Source organism: Paramormyrops kingsleyae, chromosome 11 (genome assembly GCF_048594095.1).
Source record: "Paramormyrops kingsleyae isolate MSU_618 chromosome 11, PKINGS_0.4, whole genome shotgun sequence".
Taxonomy (NCBI): domain Eukaryota; kingdom Metazoa; phylum Chordata; class Actinopteri; order Osteoglossiformes; family Mormyridae; genus Paramormyrops; species Paramormyrops kingsleyae.
In genome coordinates, this window is record NC_132807.1 from 24,884,503 (window position 1) to 24,903,151 (window position 18,649).

Sequence of the window (18,649 nt, forward strand, 5' to 3'; positions counted from 1 at the left end):
TCCGGTGTTCAGCGCTCGCACCGCCAGGGGGCAGAGTTCACCTCGTCGGCCCGCCTCTCTCATCCTCTCCCCGGATCATGAGCTGAGTCTTCCCGGGAGAAACTTGAGGAAGATGGCGGCGGACGATCGCTCCCGGTCCGAAGCTGCGAAGCAGCGACGGCAGGACCAACTCCAGCGGTGGCTGGGATCCGAAACCGACAGAACCGGGACGGAGCTGCGGGATCGGCCGTCGACGAGCGGAGGGCGTCGGGCCCGGGTGTGCTTTGCCCAGGGTGCTGTGTTTATGGCCGCTTGCTCCGCCGGAGACCGGGAAGAAGTGTCAGAGCTGCTGAAGCAGGGAGCCGATATAAACCACGCGAATGTGGACGGACTGACGGCACTGCACCAGGTAAGTGCGGGATAAGTGGCGACCGTGTCGAGCCGGGAGTGACAGCCCGGGCGATCGTACATCTGTCGGTCAAGTAGGATCCAACAGGTCCGGGTTCATGACGAAGTGACACACGGGGGACAAATGCGAACTACCAGACTGCAAAAAGTTATATGCGGGCAGGTTAGCGGTCGGGCAGCGGGTCTCTAATCCGAATTAGACATTTACTTTGATTTATACCAGGTGAGCTGGGAGAAAAGGGACTGATTCCGCTTTTTTCGGGGAGGGCGTTTCGCCCGGAGCTCAGCTTCCAGGCTTCATAACAAAGGAAGAAACGTCTCAAAGCGGATTTGGCATCGCAGCCCAGCTCCCGATCCCATCCCCAGCCCGGTATCTGGAGGCGAGCCCTCGTAGTGACACACTTTACCCCCCTGGGTTTTCCCAGTCGGGAGTGACATGGCCAGTGACACCCAGCAGTAAATGAAGCGGGCAGATGTGGGGTAATTAAAAGTAACGATATTGAGTGACATGGAAGTGTGTGGTAGTGGGCTCGTTTGCGCCGGTTTGTGCATGCGTTATTTCCCCCCTCGAAGTGGAAGTGGCAGTCCGCAGTGGGGTCACCTCGCTCCCCCATCAGATCCTCCCCGCTCCCGTCGAAAGCCCCCCTTTTCTGCCCTCTAGTCGGCGTTTAATCACAGAGGGGGCGTAAAACTTTTTCTCTTTTTTTATAGAAGACTACTGAAGTTATGGAAAGGGTCTTTAAAGCCGAATGGTATTATAAATTATCGGTATTTTTAAAAGAGTTATAAAACTAATTAAGTGCTATATAAATGTTCTGTATTCTTAATCTTTAGCACACAATAAACATTTCTTATTAGTAAATAATATGGTAATATTGTATATCTTCAACATAGCTAGTATAATGTAATTTTAATGCTTAGGCATGTTATATGTATTTGTGTGTTGGGCATGCAGCTAGGTTTTGTATGACAGGTGTCTGTTTTTCAGTAATGGCTTCATGGCCTAATTTTCAACTTTATTTAAGTGCTTGGTAGCTGCCTGGGGTACAGTTCTGCAAACAAACAGGCCTCAGAGCACATCATTTGCACAAAGAGCACTTCCTCTCTCACTCCGTCTCCTGAGATCTACCAGAAATAACCCTCAGTTTGACCTTAACCCTAAATCTCAACAGGGAGGACCGTGTGTGTGTGTGTGTGTCCATTTCTGGGGTCGTATTCTGTCTTTTTTTTTTCTCCCCCTCTTTCTTCGTCTCTTACTCTCACTCCTGTTGTGAGCCTGTTGCCAGGCAACCCAAATTAAATATACACTCTGCAAATTTTCCATCCCATCCATCCAAATTGTCTCTCTGCCTTGTTCTCTCTATCCCGCTCTCCTCCGCTCCGTGGCCTGTCCCGTTCCCTCTCTTCCGTGCCCTTCGCGTGGCCCTGCTCCCGCCCACCCGGCTGCCAAACACAAGGCGGTCCGGCGGAAAAGGAGCGGAAAAAAAATATGGCCGACTGCCGAAGCCAGCGTCTGAGTCACAGGCCCCAAGGAGAACTGGTGGGCCCTGCTCGTGCTCATAATGCAGCTTTTCATGAGCTTTTCCACTCACCCGTCCGGTCCCACTCTTTCGACCCCCCAAGGCAGTGCACCGGGGGAAAGGGGGGCAGTCCTTTTGGAAACAGCCCCCTTGTTAGAGCAGAACAGTCTTCAGTGGACCATCCCTTGTGCTCTGACCTAAAGGCTGACCTAACAGAACTGAGCTTTGGTTTTAGGCTGGTGCCTCTGTGAAACACTGGGGTTATGCCTGCCTGTCTTTCTGCTTTTTTGTTTGGGTGGAAGTATGTTAGGTCTTTATTATGGCCTTCAGGGCTGTTACTAACAGCAAAGCAGGATGAGTTGATGCACTAGCTACAACTGAGTGGTAATTAGACTCTTACTTTTGGTGAAATGGCAGTTCAGTTCTGAGAATCAATCACTTCTCGATTCGATAAAGACTAATCCTGAACCTGTCTGATACATAGGGTGGAGTGTGTGCTCTGAGCAGTTTTTTGGGGGGTGACACGGAGTTAACACTGTCGCAAATGGCATTCCTTCAAAGGGACAGTCCCCTAATCCACCTCTGCACCTATAGAGAGGGGCTCCAGTACCTTTTCTGGGGAGGGTTTCCCTGGATGGGTGCATCACCAATTGCACTGCACACTGGGTCTGCCTTCAGCTCCACTCATTCATTACAAAATAGCTGATAGAGAACTTACAACTATTACATAGTCAGTTATAAACAACAAGCCTTGGATATATTAGTTTCAGTCTTTTTTTTGTCATATGTGTGTTAACACAGGGTCAACATTACAATGAAATGTGTTGGACGAGAGGATAAGCAGGAAACAAGTCTCTAAGCAGTGGAGGATACTATAAAATAAAATTAAGAATTAAAACATTAAAGAGTCATAAATAAGGGAACGTCTGCGCTTGTGTACTGTATGCGGGGGGTGGTGCAAGCACCAGTGTTCACTTAGAAGGCAAAAACTTTTTAGAAATATCTTTACTGGTTTGTTTTACCTATGTTTACCTGAGCAAGTCCTTTGCTAAAGCTTTCTTCATGATTTCTTCATTCCTCTACTGGCCTGACACCTCTTTACATTCTCTGAATGTTTTTAATGTTGCATTTCTGGTCATTTAATAGTCTTATTAGGTTCATGCTCTGTTAGAAGTTGTGGTTTAGCTCCGCTTGCACTCATACTTGGGAATTCATTGGAAGCTCAGCCTAGTTGCACTTATGCCTAATTGATTCTTTAACTGCCTCTCTTGTTTGTAACTTTGGACAGAAGTCTCTGCAAAATATGGAAAATGTAAATTAAGACATTAGCTAGAGCAAAAAGCAGGAAACGCACCTGCTGCAAAAGGATCTGGTTTGGCCTTCACAGGATAGCGGTAATTCTGCTGGTTCCCAGTTCCCATCCCCAGCTTGGTTCCCCAGTACGATCTGCTTCTCCTACTTCTCTGTTCATGTTAAAGCACTCCATAATACCTCTCCTTGCTGAACATCTGATCGAAGATCTCCGTACTGTCTTCTCCAAGGCCTCAGCTTAATTAGGGTTTATGATTGTGTGTCGCTCTTTCTGCCCCCCGCAGGCCTGCATTGATGATAATATAGATATGGTGCAGTTCCTGGTGGAGAACGGGAGTGAGGTCAATCGAGGGGACAATGAGGGCTGGACCCCCCTCCATGCCGCCGCCTCCTGCGGATTCATCCCGATCGCTAAGTAGGTGTCACTCTGCTATGCGTGTGAGCGCCTTTGCACTCAGTTTGTGTGTATTTTCTGGACACCCTTGTGTGTTTGCACTGACTGGTGGGTGTTTTATGTGTTTTCACCAGGTCCTTCTGGAAATGTGAATATTTGTGCCTGTGTTTATTCTCGAGTAGACCTGTGTGCCAGCGTTAGAAGGCTCTAGGTCGCTTTTTGACACGCATGTGGAAACTTCTCTGTGACTGCTGTTGTTGCAGGTTCTTGATTGACCACGGCGCACTGGTAGGGGCCGTGAATAGTGAGGGAGAGCTACCTCTGGATGTGGCCACAGAAGATGCAATGGAGAGACTCTTGAAAGCAGAGATAAAGAAGCAGGGTAAGAATGTCCATCAGCACCTGACCACGCCCCCCCCTGACCATTTTATTCTGATTGGCTGAAGTGCTAGAGGCGGGAACGTTGGCTGAGCTGGTCATTGGCCAGTTAATAACTGGGTACAACAGAGAGAGGCGGGGCAATGTGTGCACCAGGCATTTTTTGTCCCCATGAGTTTTGGAGCCACAGCCTTCAGTTATGGAGGACAGAGTCGCATTAAAAGAGATCCTTTTCTGATGTATCTGCAGCTTAAAGCAAATGCATTAGGGATGATGTAACACGCTCTTGCGGCCTGTCAGGGGTGGACATGGAGAACGCCAGGCGTGAGGAGGAGAGGGTGATGCTGCGGGACGCCATGGCGATCTCGGCTGGGCGTGGCACCTTGACCCCCCACTCCATCACGGGAGCCACTGCCCTTCATGTGGCGGCAGCCAAGGGCTACATGGAGGTCATGAAGTGAGTCGGGGGGGGGGGGGGGGACGGCATCGCAAAACAGCACAAGCCTTTATGTTCTACACATTTATTCCATTTGTTTTTTGACGACTATAATAAACACATAGTTTCAGCTGCTTCCAGAAACTGGCACTTTTATGCTAATTTATGCTAATTTAGCTTGTCTGAAAGAATGTGGAATATGGATTATGCTTTTTTCCAATTTTACATAGTACACAAGAAAAATCCCATCACCTTCTTTCTTGTAGATAACTGGGGACCAGAGCAGGTATTCACTGGCTAGCTACTCCTACATCTGCTTGTTTTAACTGGCTTGCTCTTGTTAGCTAAACGGCTAACGGCACCAAGTGCGCACATTAGCTTGTGTCTGTAGCCAGCCGGCTACAGTGACTATGTGGCTCGCTAAAGAACATTTCATGATTTGATGATGTCTTCATGGTCAGCGATTCATGCAGCCTTAATATATTGCATCATTTTGGCATTAGACCTCTTTTGTATATTGTGGTTTTGTACTAATGCCCAGTCAGGTAGGCCGAGTGTTCAGGTTACAGTAAATGTTAATGTAGACAAGATCTGGTAATTGGGAAGAATTCCTTTGAATGCACATTTAGTTAACATTGCCGATATGTTTAATTTTTATTTTCTATATACATATGCAGGATACCACATACATTTCTTAAGGGGGTGTGGAGTTGTACTGAACTTCCACTGAAAACTAATGGATGACTGTCTTTCGCTTTCTCTGACTGTGAGATCCAACCAGCTTAATTTGAGAGGCATATCAGGCCTGCAATCTAAACCACCGCAGTGAAGGTAGCACAGGAAATATCGCCAAACCACTGACAAGAGTTTCAGTTGGGCACTGGATTATCTTTAAGCTTTTAGCCAAGTTTAAAAAAAGTAATGTCATGCAGTGTCTTGTTACAGTGTCATACCTGTTCCTGCCCAGATGGGCTTTTTCTGTCATTACACAGGGAAATATGGCTTTCAGTGTATCTTTGTTGTTTTTGGGATTCTTTTTGCTTCCTCTTGTGGGTTTTGGGGAAGTTCATCCAGCTGTCATTCTCTTGTAACCTGCCTACTGTAGCCTAATCAGTATCGGTAACCCAGTGCCCTACCTGTATCCTGTATGGCTAACTAGGCTGTTCGTACAGTTGAAGACTCGGGGGGGGGGGGGTTTCTGGCCGTTAGCTACCTCGTTCATTAACTGCATAAGTGGCAAGAGTAATGAACGTAATGAATACAACTGGCAATACGCAGGTGGATGTGGCATGAATCAGTTACAGAAATGCATTATTGCTAAATTAAGCGAATAATTAGCGGGCTTGCTAATTACTAGCTTTTATGTATTTTTTACGTTTGTTTTAAAATAGTCATGCCATGTCTAAGCAAGCAGCCAAACATTAAAATAAGAATCCATTGTCTGTTTGTGTTTCTGTAGTGAACGACTGGTTTTACGTGCTAAAGTTTTGCTCCTTCAGCATACTTGTGTTTTTCGTCTGATTTGACCTAATTTAATATTCTGTTCTGTTTTATAGTTGCTCCTAACAACATGAAGTCATAAACATAACTGTGTAGTAATTTACTGAATCTTGGTAACTTTGGCAAAAGTTATAAATGGCTGAGAACCATTTATAACGCTGCCTTGTGAGCAGCAGTCTACACACAAGGATCGCTGTGTTATTCTCGTGAGTTTGTTCTAAAATGTGTAGTGTTGGTCATCTTTTATGTCAGTAAACACGCCAATGCAGTGATTGGAATCCAGGCTTGCTCGCCTAACCCACTTTTCATTGGCTAAACCGTTTGGTGGCGAAACCCAATGGCGGTGACTGTTGACTCCTCCCCACTCAGGTTGCTGTTCCAGTGCGGGCTGGATGTGGACTGCAAGGACTGCGATGGGTGGACGCCACTGCATGCCGCTGCACACTGGGGTCAGGAAGAGGCCTGCAGCCTGCTGGCGGACAACATGTGTGACATGGGAGCAGTCAACAACGTGGTGAGGGGGAAAATCCCTGTCCCACACTGCCTTCCATAGCCCCACACTGTCCCACAACGTTCCACACCACCCCCACTTATAAGTGGTATTTGGTTTGCTCCGAACAGCCAGCCATACCAATTAACCTTCCTAAAATTTCATTGCCTTCCTGTATATTAACTTCAGGCATCCATGCTTGCATTTGAGGAGGGTTTTAATTAGCAGCCGCAGGCTGTTGCCTTTATGTCTGTGAGTTTTATTGTGTCCAGCTTTTCTACAAATACTTGTGACTCTCATCCTGTTCTGGAAGCCACTGACTTGAACTGGCGATTTGTGAACCTTCTCACTAATCCCGAACAGATATGCTTATTGTATTTCGGGTTAGCGGTCTTTGGAGTTATGGTTCAGAATGCAGCAGAATGCGGCATTAACTGTACTGCCGTAAGAGTGAAAAACTGGGCAATATGACAAATGACACTGACATTATTATACAGATTAAGACTGGATTTTTGTCTCTAAAGTGGTTTGTGTGTCACTGCTCTGTGAAAGAAATCCTTTATGACAGAACATAATCAGGGCCTTCATTACGTTGTCATGTTAGCTAGACCCAGAACTGGTTAGGAGGGTTTGGTTTAACTTGAAACAGTCTATCACATGCAGCAACATACACACACACACACACACACACACACACACACACACACACATGCACACAGGCTGAGAGAGGCGGATTCAAGGAGCCACATTCTGCCTCTCTGTTTCAGGGCCAGACTCCCCTGGATGTCACGGATGAGAATTTGGTGGACACCCTGGAGGAACTCCAGAAGAAACAGAATGTTGTGAGTGCATCCGTCCATCTGCATGCCTGTCCATCGGTCTGTCTGTCCCTCTATCACTTTCAGTCCCCCTTTGTCCTCCTGGAAGTCCCTATGTCAGAAATTTGGTTTGATTTCTACCCTGTCTATTTGTTTTCCCATGTCCAAAATTTTTCCTCTCGCCCCGAATCTCTTATTCTCTCTTTTACTCTCTTTATCCCTCTGTCACTTCGGCTCTATCACCCTTAGATGCGAAGTGAACGACAGAAAGCCTCCCAGCCGCCCATCATCGAGACCAGCTCGCCTGTCTCTACGGCAGCCACGCGGCCGCGCAGGTGGGCCTGAGGGTGTCTCTGTAGCCGGGTCCTGGGGCGCGGTGTGTGTCACCACCTCACCGGGTGTCTTGTTTGCTATGGGAACGTGGCACCAGATCACCATCGTGGCAGTACACCCAGCACTGCGGTGCCCCCTGGGATAATCTCAGCCATCGAGGCCGATCGGAACCGATTGATTAAACACGGAAAGAAATGAGACTCACACAATCACTGTGAAAGCGGGCACGGTCACCACGGAGACAGTGGGTTACTGACACAGGATAGTGAGTTATAGATCACTATGGCAACAAGGAGGTACAGACTGTTTTTAGAGATGTGGTACACCACCTCAAGTAATTGCTTTTAAGAAATATCATTTAATACATGTGGTAGTATCATTTAATCCGGTGACTGTTAAATTGCAGACTTGTGGTGGTGTCTGTACCACCATGACTGTGTCTCCCTGTGTCTGCTTGCTCACTAATTGGCTGTACCTTGTGTGTCGCCTTCACTGTTTGGCCCCTGCATGCTGTCCGTCATCACTTCGGCACCCGCCTCCCCTCCCCTCCCCGCCCCAGGACCTCAATTTCTCGTATGAGCAGCAAAGAGAAGATCAGCCTGCATGAACGGGAGCGGCACCCGCCGCCGCCGCTGCAGAACACCCCCAATGAGGATGAGGAGGAAGAGATCCAGGCTGGTCCCCAGGGGCCTTCTGGGGCTTCCAGCAGCTCCAGCTCGGAGGAGGACAGCGAATCAGAAAGTGACGCCGAATCAGGTGACCCCTTCCCCTTTCCCATTACGTTTGTGTCATTCCAGGATCTGCCTCATCTCCAACTAGTAAAAAAAACATATGCAGATATATAAAGTGTTACCTTCTAATGGCGTAAAGGTTCTGAAACCGAGACCAAAACAGTGATTCAAATGTTTACGATCTTGTGTCGCAATTCAGGAAGATCTGCCCCCCCCCAGCCCTGCAGGATTAGCCTGTTGAGCTCTCAGTTACATTACTTATGTTACTAAACTCATTTTTCATTTCCCAATTAATACTATAACAGATCTAAATCATGAAATATTTATTCTATTTAAAGTAAGGGCAAGCTGTATGTTTTGTAAATTTTACACCTATTTTTTTTTTTTACATCTGACTGTGTGTCACATGACTCTTTTGGTCCAATCATGATCAAGTGATAGCGCCTGCGACAAAAGGTAGACTAGTTTCATTATCTCGAGATGGATAATAACCCTGAGACTGCAGAGTACCCAGAGTACCAGAGTACCCAGAGTACCAGAGTACCCAGACACATTCAGGTCAGCAGTGTGTGAACATCGCAGTTATACAGTGGAGTATAGTATTTTATTTTTTAATTAATTTTTGTTTACATAGTTATTTTTTGTTAAGGTAATCTACCATGTTCTTTAGTGTGCTTCTGTTTAATGTTCCATCACTGGTGATTAATAAAACCCAGATCTTTTTTCCCCGTTTTTCTTTTCTTATTCCCCACCCCCTCAAAAAAAAAAACAAAACGAAAAAAACAAGGTATGAACCAGATCGGGAATCATTACCCCCCCCATTTCCTTGATTATTATATTCCGCAGGGGTTGCGCCATTTACCCTGTATCACCTCATGTTTTCTTTGGCTTTCCTTACTGATTTTTTTTATTTAAGTCTCCCAGTAGTAGCGCTGTCAGCTGAAAACTGCACATAAAAATCCAAAAATTATTTATTTAGCTCGGCAATTCCACGGATTTAATTGACCTGCATGAAGCCTTGTTGTGTTGTGGCGACTTCTCAATGCTTAGTGTGATCACTTCTCAATGCTTAGTGTGATCACTTCTCAGTGCTTAGTGTGGTCACTTCTCAATGCTTAGTGTGATCACTTCTCAGTGCTTAGTGTGATCACTTCTCAATGCTTAGTGTGATCACTTCTCAGTGCTTAGTGTGATCACTTCTCAATGCTTAGTGTGATCACTTCTCAGTGCTTAGTGTGATCACTTCTCAATGCTTAGTGTGATCACTTCTCAGTGCTTAGTGTGATCACTTCTCAGTGCTTAGTGTGGTCACTTCTCAATGCTTAGTGTGATCACTTCTCAGTGCTTAGTGTGGTCACTTCTCAGTGCTGTGTATGCAGTTCCTCAAACTTTATATAAAGTCCTCCACACCACTCAAACACATGCACAGACCCAGGTGTGTCCCAATTAACGTAATTCTTTATTAACTTCAGTCCATGCCACGGTGACTTAAGGGCTAATGCGGTCCCCGGTATAACCCCTAAATGATTATGGTATGTATTATGTTGTCATAAATACTCCTCTTCAATGATTGGCAGCCAAATTGCATGGAGTCTTTGTGTTCATTGTAAGCATATTCATTAAATGATTTGTAACCCGATTCATTCAGCTGTCGAGGCCAATTAAAATCTTGCCTGGAACAAAAACCAGCACACGCTGGGATCCGATGCTATTTGTCATGAGGCTTTAGCTCTGCCTGCCTTGGTTTTGCCTCCAATAGCGGCTTTTAGGAAACTAACCATGCAGGTCGCAATGTCAACACCTGAAGAACATCCAGTTGGCTTTAGGTCTTGAATGGATAGTCAGGTGACTTGGATAATGTTCTTGACAGCTGCGTTGTCAGGTGGACATGTGCAGCACCGACGGGTCTGGGTGTGGGTTGCTGTAGCGGCCCGGAGCAGGGAATGCGTGTTTGTTGTCTGTCAGTTCAGGACTGATCTCAGGAGCAGATTCCCTCTCCGGTCGTGACGGTTGCTGGCTCGCTATGTGGCAAAACCTGTTGCTCGGCTGCATCAGACGGCAGATATGCGAGGGCCCTGAGCGCCGCCCGCGAAGGCTGACGTACCGCTCTGTTTGCTGCCTGGCACAGAGAAAGCGAAAACCCGCGAGATCATCAACAACAAGCGGAACACCTCGGCCCTCTCTGCGGTCTCCACGGCAGCCAGCGCCACGGCAACCCAGAGTAAAAAGGTGGGCGTGGCTCATTGTGTGTGTGTGTGTGTGTGTGTGGGGGGTGGGGGGGGCAGTGACTGTGCACATACTATTGTGCTGATACGTGCAAGTAATTTGTTTTTTGGGGGTGCACCAAGTCTGCTGTTATGATGGCTGTGCATCTAACTGTCATTTTCTGAAGAGAGGAATGCAGCATTTTGTATAGGCGGAATTGGGGAGTATATGTGGCCCCACCCTTTTGGTGGGTTGGTGGCGCGACTTAAACATACTTTAATGATATTGTTTTTGAACATGCAGATAAGAGTTATGGGTAAAACCAGAAGTTGTTTTCCAATCCAGGCAGATCCTGGGAAGCCCCCTGTGGCAGAGGCCCCGGGCTCCTGGAGGACATCCCTGCGCAAATCGGACAGCTCCGTGGCGCTGGGTGGGGGCACCGAGCCCAGTCGCCAGAGCAGCAACCCTGAGTGGACCCCCCAGACGATGACCCGCTCAGCGTCCAGTCCCAGGCTCAGCTCCGAGTCCGACGCCAAGGTACCGCGGCCTGACCCACACACAAACGTGAGCTCCTGTATATCCTCTAATATGCTTCGCATACTGTCACACAGCTGATTATACCTGGGAAACGTGTGCGGTTACCCCAGTCTAAGCACTTTTGGTGAGCTTTTCTGGGCTCAGAGGAGTGTCTTCTAAATCACTCCTGTGCTCGTCTTGCATAGCGACACACATGAAGTCAAACGTTTTAATACCACAGTTCTTTGCACACTCTAATACTCATAGACACCAGCAATCTTTTGTATACTTTTGGACAGATACTCGGTGGCTCACTGATATTCACACACACTGGTGACACTCAGACACACTCGGACCAGGCCTCACAGACGTCGATTCTGCCGTCGGACACAGAAATTCCTTCTTCCAGTCTTCTCTTTCTCCCTGTACCAGTCTGTATCCCTTGCAGCTCTGGCACAAGAATACCACTGTGTTCCGTGAAAACTAACGACAAGAAATTGAAACTGACAAAATCTAAGTTGAAGATCAGGTGGTCTGTGATGGGTGGTCATTCCTGTCTCTACCTCTGTGTGGCTCAGGAGACCAGGCTGGCCCGGGTCCCCCCCACTCCTTCCCGCCGGCTTTTCAGCATTACGGACAACAACCCTCCCAGCGACACCTCCAGCAGGTTGGCATCCATTGTTCTGGCTGCGCTCACCTGTGCCCACAATGCATTAGCTAGCAGTCATTTCCACTGAAGCACCACTTGGTGACAAACACGTGTGTTTAGGGCTTGGTCGTCTGCTTCACCAATTTTTTGTCTCTCCCAGTGGCATAACTCGTAGCTCCTCCTACACACGCCGCTTCAACAGCCAATCAGCGAGCGATTTAACGGGCCCCGCCCCTGGCTTGCCGCGCAGGTTTGTCGGTTGGCTGCCGTGAATGGCTCTGCATGCACGCACATGTCTTCATATGTACTCGTTTATCTCTGTTACTCCAATGCTGTTTTTTTGGGGGAATAAATTTGCTAAACTCGCACAGTTTGACATCTCAAAGGAATTTCTCTTTCATACAGCTCATCTTATGGAAAAAAACTAGATGACCCCACGGTGACCTCTGTAACCACAGGATACACTTCTGGGCTCAATCGCCTCAACAGCCTGGTCGCCCAGAGGTTTGTCCCTCTGTCTCTTTGTCTGTCTTGGTACGGCATATATGTTTGTGGTAGTTATTTTAAGTACATACTGAAATCCTTTTATTGCACTTTTTGGAAAAAGCTTAACACCTATATCCACGGCTCCCCAGACTTGCTCAGGAACAGGCAGACAAAAGGGACACGTTTTCAACAACAACCTCAAATGCGGCGAACTTGGCAACTGCAGAGCAGGAGACCAAACAGCGGCGCAAGTGAGTATGGGGGGGGCAGCATCTTGGGGGCGGAGCCAGCAGGGCCGAATTTGGAATTTGGAAGACTTTTCAGGTCCTTGTATGGTTTAACCCCCACCTGCTTCCCTCCAGGTCCTATCTGACTCCCGTGAGGGATGAGGAGGCTGAAGCGCAGAGGAAGGCACGCTCCAGGCATGCCCGGCAGTCCCGCAGGTCAACTCAGGTCAGCGCTGGAGGCTAAGGCTGTCATTCGGGGAGTCATTCAGGGTGCCTGTCTGTCATTCAGGGTGCCCGTCTGTCATTCGGGGTGCCCGTCTGTCATTCAGGGTGCCTGTCTGTCATTCAGGGTGCCCGTCTGTCATTCAGGGTGCCTGTCTGTCATTCGGGGTGCCCGTCTGTCATTCGGGGTGCCCGTCTGTCATTCGGGGTGCCCGTCTGTCATTCGGGGTGCCCGTCTGTCATTCGGGGTGCCTGTCTGTCATTCAGGATCTCATTGGGAGTGTCAGGGTGCTTCTCTGTTATTTAAGGAGCTTGTCTGTCATTCAAAGTGTCATACAGGGTAGCTGTCTGTCATTCAGAGTGTCATTCATGGTGCCTGTCTGTCATTCAAAGAGCCTGTCTGTCTTCAGCGTGTGAATGAGTATTAATGGGGACACATCCACCAGTGATGTAGCCCAGTTCCTTTTTTTCACACAGGGTGTGACACTAACCGACTTACAGGAAGCCGAGAAGACAATCAAGACAGAGCAAAAGGAACGAGAGAAAAAAAAGGAGGAGGATGAGAGGGATACGAAGCAGAAGAAGGCAGATGAGGGGGTCAGAGCCCATGATAAATAACACTGATCCAGCATATTACTGTTTAATGCTGCCAGTCATAGTGCGCATCCACAGATGGCAGCGGATCGTGCTGGGGCGCTGAATGATGATGTCATGTTGGTGATGATGTCATGTTGGTGATGATGTCATGTTGGTGATGATGCCCTGCCACTGTGTAGGAAGTGAGCTGGAGGTCCCGCATCGCCAACCTCCAGAAGTCAGACCTGCTGGGCCTCACCACCCCCGCCGGTGCCCCTCGCCCCCACACGGCAGACGGAAGAGGTACGCCTCCAGCGCCCCCCCCTCCCCTACCCCCATCCTTTCCCAGTGGTAACAAGCTTTTCTGGAGTTCGCACGTCACATGGTGATGGGGACGTGCAGTGAGCACAGCCTGCCGTGCGCAGTGGGACGCTGAGGACGGCCCCACGTGCTCGATAATTTGAAATGAATAAACTGGGTCAACAAATCAGAAATAAGACATTTAAAGAAGCTCAGTTCCAGTTTCCGCTCAAGCCTTTATCGTTGTGGAGTGAGACACAGTCGATTGCAATCTTTAATACTAATTAAGATTACTTAAATTTCCAGATGTAAAACAATTTAAAATTACCATTGACTAAATGTTTAGTCAATGGTACTAATAAGTGCATTTTTGTGTCATAAATGTGAAAATAATGTCTTTAGGTACCAATGTGTACAGCAAATGTGTAGTAACTATGGAATGAGTGGGTTAATGCACCCCAAGCTGTGCATTACACTCTTTTAAACGTGGAAACACTTCAGATTCCCAGGAAGGCGGCACCAGCCTGGAGGACCGGCTGAACAGGGAGAGAAGGACTCGGGTTCGACGGAGGGCGGCGCAGCGGACCGGAGAGGTGAGGAGGAAGGACGCGGCTCGATGTGGTGCCCTACGTGTCACCTGTTAGGCAGCCTGACTCACTGCCGTCCACTGTGTGCCGGCAGAGCGATGACAATGAACTCAGTGCAGAAGAGGAGGGGGGGAGCAGAGGCTCGGATTCCCAGTCACAGGTGTGTATGTCTGTTGGTCCCTGTGTGTTAATCTGTGGGCTGGGGGGGGAAGGGTGGGGAGCACAGAGTGACAGATTTTAATTCTTCACATTTTTTTTACAGGCTGGCCGGAACAGCAGCAGGTATGGGTCCAGTCCGTCTCCTCCTGCAGCCAGTTGGATTTCCCTGCTTCTTCCACTGTCATTTCGCTCCCTTCTTCTCTTTAGGGCTTAAGGGATTCATGTCCTTCTCTTTGCACCTGCAGGTCTGATGGGCCTTTGAATGACATCATCAGTCGTGGTTCCGAAACGAAGGACTATAAGCGGGTGCGTACACACCTGGGAGTCGCAGTGTCTGTGTATGTGGGTGCATGTATGTGTAAGCTCACCCCTGCTTTCTCACACCTTGCTCTTCCAGTTGTTTGAGGAAGTGTCTTTGGAGAACAGCCAGCTGCAGTCTCAGCTGCAGGACACGCAGCGGACCGTGTCCCAAACCCGGGCCGATCTGGATAAAGCCACTCAGGTACCTGCATACACCTCACATCCCTGAACCAGCCTGGCTTCATGCAGAATGTCGTATTTACCTTCTCCCATTGCACTGTCTGTCACAGCTCTGTCATCTTCTTCCTGTAACTGCCCTGATTCATGTTGTTGTTGCAGAGACAAGAGCGCTTTAGTGACTGCTCCGCCCTCCTGGAGCTGGAGAAGAAGGTAAGTTTGTCCCCATTGGCTCTGGGCTCGTCCTCGAACCGTTCTGCCTCTCCCCAACCTGAGCCACAGGGATGCAGGACGCTGACCCTCGTCCCTGTTCCTCTGCAGGAGCGGAGACTTTTGGAGCGACGTGTGGCAGAGTTGGAGGAGGAGCTGAAGGTAGGGATGACTTGAGATGGGAAAAGCGACTGAGAGCAGCAGAAGCAGGGCGTAGCTTGAACGTAATCAGACAAGCAGCCCGGTCTGAAGGTGCCCAGAAGCGTACAGCTCTGGGTCAGGGTGCGGGACATGTCGAATGGGGGTCGAATTCCGGGGGGTGTGACGTTGCGACCTGAAGCTGGGTCAGGGGTGTGTATGCAGAGCAAACCCAGCTGTATAAATAGGTTACATAGCTGACGAGGGAAAATATTCGCAAAGGAAGAAAAGCATAAACAGCAGGCCCCTTGACCCTGCTTCCTGGAGCCCTCTCTCCTCTTTTAATCTTCTCTCCTTTTTTTCCAAGTTACATCCCCATTCTCCATTGCTCTCTTCCCTTTGCTCATCTTTCTGTTCTATTCCATCTTGCTTTTTTTTCTCTAACTTGCTTCTCTCTCAGTAATGTGGCCGCGATATTCATTGAGGTGATATGTTTGTATGTCATGCTCCTTGGCTCATGTTAATAAGAGAGTCTTTTATGGGGGCGACACGAAAGCACCCTCCCAAAAGATGGATCTTCAGCAGTGTGTGTGTGTGTGTGTGTGTGTGTGTGTTCTCCCACTATTAGGTGCTGGGGGACCTGAGAGCCGATAACCAGCGTCTGAAGGATGAGAACGGGGCCCTGATCCGCGTCATCAGCAAGCTGTCAAAATAGAGGGAAAGCCAAGGGGGTCACAGGGAGAGCAAATAGTAATGCTCTCTTCTGTCCACATCCCTTCGGCCAGAAGTGAACTGCCCATTCTGTTCCGCCCACTCCCCTCTCCACGCCCCTTTAATCAGTTATGAATTGTCCACTCCCCTCTCCACGCCCCTTTAATCAGTTATGAATTGGCCACTCCCCTCTCCACGCACCTTTAATCAGTTATGAATTGTCCACTCCCCTCTCCACGCCCCTTTAATCAGTTATGAATTGGCCACTCCCCTCTCCACGCCCCTGTAATCAGTTATGAATTGGCCACTTCCCTCTCCACGCCCATTTAATTAGTTATGAATTGGCCACTCCCCTCTCCTTGCCCATTTAATCAGTTATGAATTGGCCACTCCCCTCTCCACGCCCCTGTAATCAGTTATAAATTGGCCACTCCCCTCTCCACACCCATTTAATCAGTTATGAATTGTCCACTCCCCTCTCCACACCCATTTAATCAGTTATGAATTGGCCACTCCCCTCTCCACGCCCCTGTAATCAGTTATGAATTGTCCACTCTCCTCTCCACGCCCCTGTAATCAGTTATGAATTGGCCACACCCCTCTCCACACCCATTTAATCAGTTATGAATTGTCCACTCCCCTCTCCACGCCCCTGTAATCAGTTATGAATTGGCCACTCCCCTCTCCACGCCTATTTAATCAGTTATAAATTGTCCACGCCCCTGTAGTCAGTTATGTATTGCCCACTCTCCTCTTAAAAACCCATCAGTGAGTCATGTCCCACCCATTCCTCTTTCCACACCACTTACTCAGCCATATTCCAGTCACTCACCAGTTGATACTCCTTCACTAATGCTCTGTTAACCTGTCCATACCCCTTCTGCCCACTAATCAGCCCTCATTATCTCCAATATGACCCACCCACCATATCCTCCCAGCCCATCATTGCACAAGCCATTGTATCCACCCTTCTCCCATTTTATCCTACACTGTCAGCCTGCTTCCCTCTGCTTACATCCCTTCAAGTGCCAAAGAGAGAAGACAGTGAAAAGAATGTCACCCCTTTATGCTTCGCTAAGAAGGTTTCCACCACTCAGCCTTGCAGCTCCTAACCAGCTTGTCCACAGGTCCCACACTTCCTTGTAGGATCAGATCCTCCAGCCCAGCGTGCTTGTCAGTAAAGGGAAAATGAAGACCAAACATACTGGGACGGAGATAAGCAGCTGGACACTCAGTAGCCCACGTACACAAAGATTTGTGTGCTCACAGACATTTTAAAGCACACTCACAGAAAGATACTCATTTAATATCCATGTACCCTGAGCAACATGCATCAACAACGATAGACCTTTCCAACCCCATGACACACCTCCAGACACACTCCAGGCGTTCTGTCCGACCACAGGCATCGTCTGCACGACTTCCTGAAGGCTATCACATAGATCTGCATGCACCTTAGTGCCATGATGTTCTTGCTGCGCACATCTGAGCACATTGGCGTTCCAGTCCACAGCTGGTCAAAGCAACATTCGGCACACCTGCCTGAACACAGACTTGTCTGTCCAACACAGCATTGTTACCCCACCATCATTCCAAATGCACATCATTCCTGAGGTTGGTGCACTGAACACGCCTGTCAGACACTCACCACACACAAGCTTTCCTCGCAAACATCTGACCATGGACACCGGCCTACCTGGAGCACCCCTGCAGCTTCTGCAGCTCCATGTTACCCCCTGTTCTCCCATACCTTCTAGAATGCACCTGGAAAGTCAACCACTCCCACCTGCTACCACAGAAAGGGCTGGCAGAGTAGCCCCCTCCCACTTCCCCAGATGCAGAAGGACAAAGGTTATTGCACAATATACAAATAGCTGTTTTGTGAAACACTAATATGCAATGTAGTTTTATTATTATTGTTATTATGATAATGAATATTGTTATAATGTTGTTTTTGTTTTGTTTTACACAAATGTTGGTTCTCTTCACTCCCACCAGAGAAATTGTAGTATGTGTATAAAAATGCCTTCATTTGAAACGATAACCCATGTGAAGTGAAAGTAACTTTATTACCCTTCCCCATTCTCCAAGTTAGGTTTTCTAATATATTGAACCAGCGTCAGCACTTGATAATAAAGCTATGAGTGTTTGTATCCTGGGAACGCCTTTCTTTGGTGGAGGTGGTGGGAGACCGTGTGGGTCGGTCCCAACTCTGTGAGGCCTGATTGATATCTCATCGCTGATGGTACAAGCCGTTATAAAGGAAATGACTTGGTAACAAGGTGGAATGTTTCCTCAGTGGATAAGGTCACACTTCCAGAGCTGTAGGTTTGAAACTAGTCCGCACTTAATCTGGGTGATAATCTGACTGAATATTGCCTTGTGCTTGGGTGTGTGTGGTGTCCATCTTGCATGAGCAGACTTTGTAATACAGATGGGCCTTGCCAGCTCAACATCATTGAAATATCATTTAGATAATTTTAATGACTTCCATAAAATCTACATACCTCATGAGACATTCATTAACTATAAGCACACTTAAGATGGATACCTTGCTAAACTAATGTATGTAAAGTGAGAGTTCTTGCATTGATTTTCTTTTGATTCAGGAAAGTGACATTTTCTTACTAAGTTATTTCTCAGCTTATGGGTTTGAACAGAAGCTGTTTGTTGCATTTAAACTCCAGTGCTGTTCAGTACCTGAATATCGGTTATATATCAGGTAAGCGAACCATTCAAGATCCCAGTTACTTTGGCCTAATTGGGTTTTGAAAGTTCTGCCTTGTGCCCTTTAAATAATGCCCTTTAATAGTGGATCATTACATAACATAATGGCTCTTAGTACTCGAAGTGAAGTTTTGGTGTCTTCTAACCACATGTTCTGGTCA

General features: G+C 47.9%; 1 protein-coding gene across 5 annotated transcripts; it reads left to right on the forward strand.

Moving 5' to 3' along the window:
* The first annotated feature begins 34 nt into the window (after positions 1 to 34).
* On the forward strand, positions 35 to 17,914 carry LOC111848009 (protein phosphatase 1 regulatory subunit 12A). Of its 5 annotated transcripts, none has more exons than XM_072718319.1 (25): positions 35 to 388; positions 3,503 to 3,633; positions 3,876 to 3,994; positions 4,291 to 4,447; positions 6,296 to 6,440; positions 7,184 to 7,258; positions 7,484 to 7,569; positions 8,127 to 8,323; positions 10,427 to 10,527; positions 10,849 to 11,067; positions 11,598 to 11,686; positions 11,829 to 11,918; positions 12,074 to 12,172; positions 12,304 to 12,405; positions 12,517 to 12,607; positions 13,081 to 13,200; positions 13,380 to 13,482; positions 13,981 to 14,072; positions 14,161 to 14,226; positions 14,329 to 14,348; positions 14,471 to 14,531; positions 14,623 to 14,727; positions 14,865 to 14,915; positions 15,024 to 15,074; positions 15,679 to 17,914. In XM_072718319.1, exons 1-25 carry the CDS (start codon positions 113 to 115, stop codon positions 15,763 to 15,765), a joined length of 2,733 nt encoding a protein of 910 aa, XP_072574420.1. In that variant the 5' UTR covers positions 35 to 112; the 3' UTR covers positions 15,766 to 17,914. The 5 variants fall into 5 exon arrangements, with proteins under 5 accessions (XP_072574420.1, XP_072574422.1, XP_072574421.1 ...); XM_072718321.1 differs by having other exon boundaries at positions 10,849 to 11,040; XM_072718320.1 differs by having other exon boundaries at positions 8,151 to 8,323.
* The last annotated feature ends 735 nt before the right edge of the window (positions 17,915 to 18,649 follow it).

Coding starts and splice junctions, on each gene's coding strand:
- LOC111848009 (XM_072718319.1), top strand. CDS start 113: ATGGCGGCGGACGATCGCTCCCGGTCCGAAGCTGCGAAGCAGCGACGG. Junction 3,634..3,875: donor GGATTCATCCCGATCGCTAA/GTAGGTGTCACT, acceptor CTGTTGTTGCAG/GTTCTTGATTGACCACGGCG. Junction 6,441..7,183: donor TGGGAGCAGTCAACAACGTG/GTGAGGGGGAAA, acceptor TCTCTGTTTCAG/GGCCAGACTCCCCTGGATGT.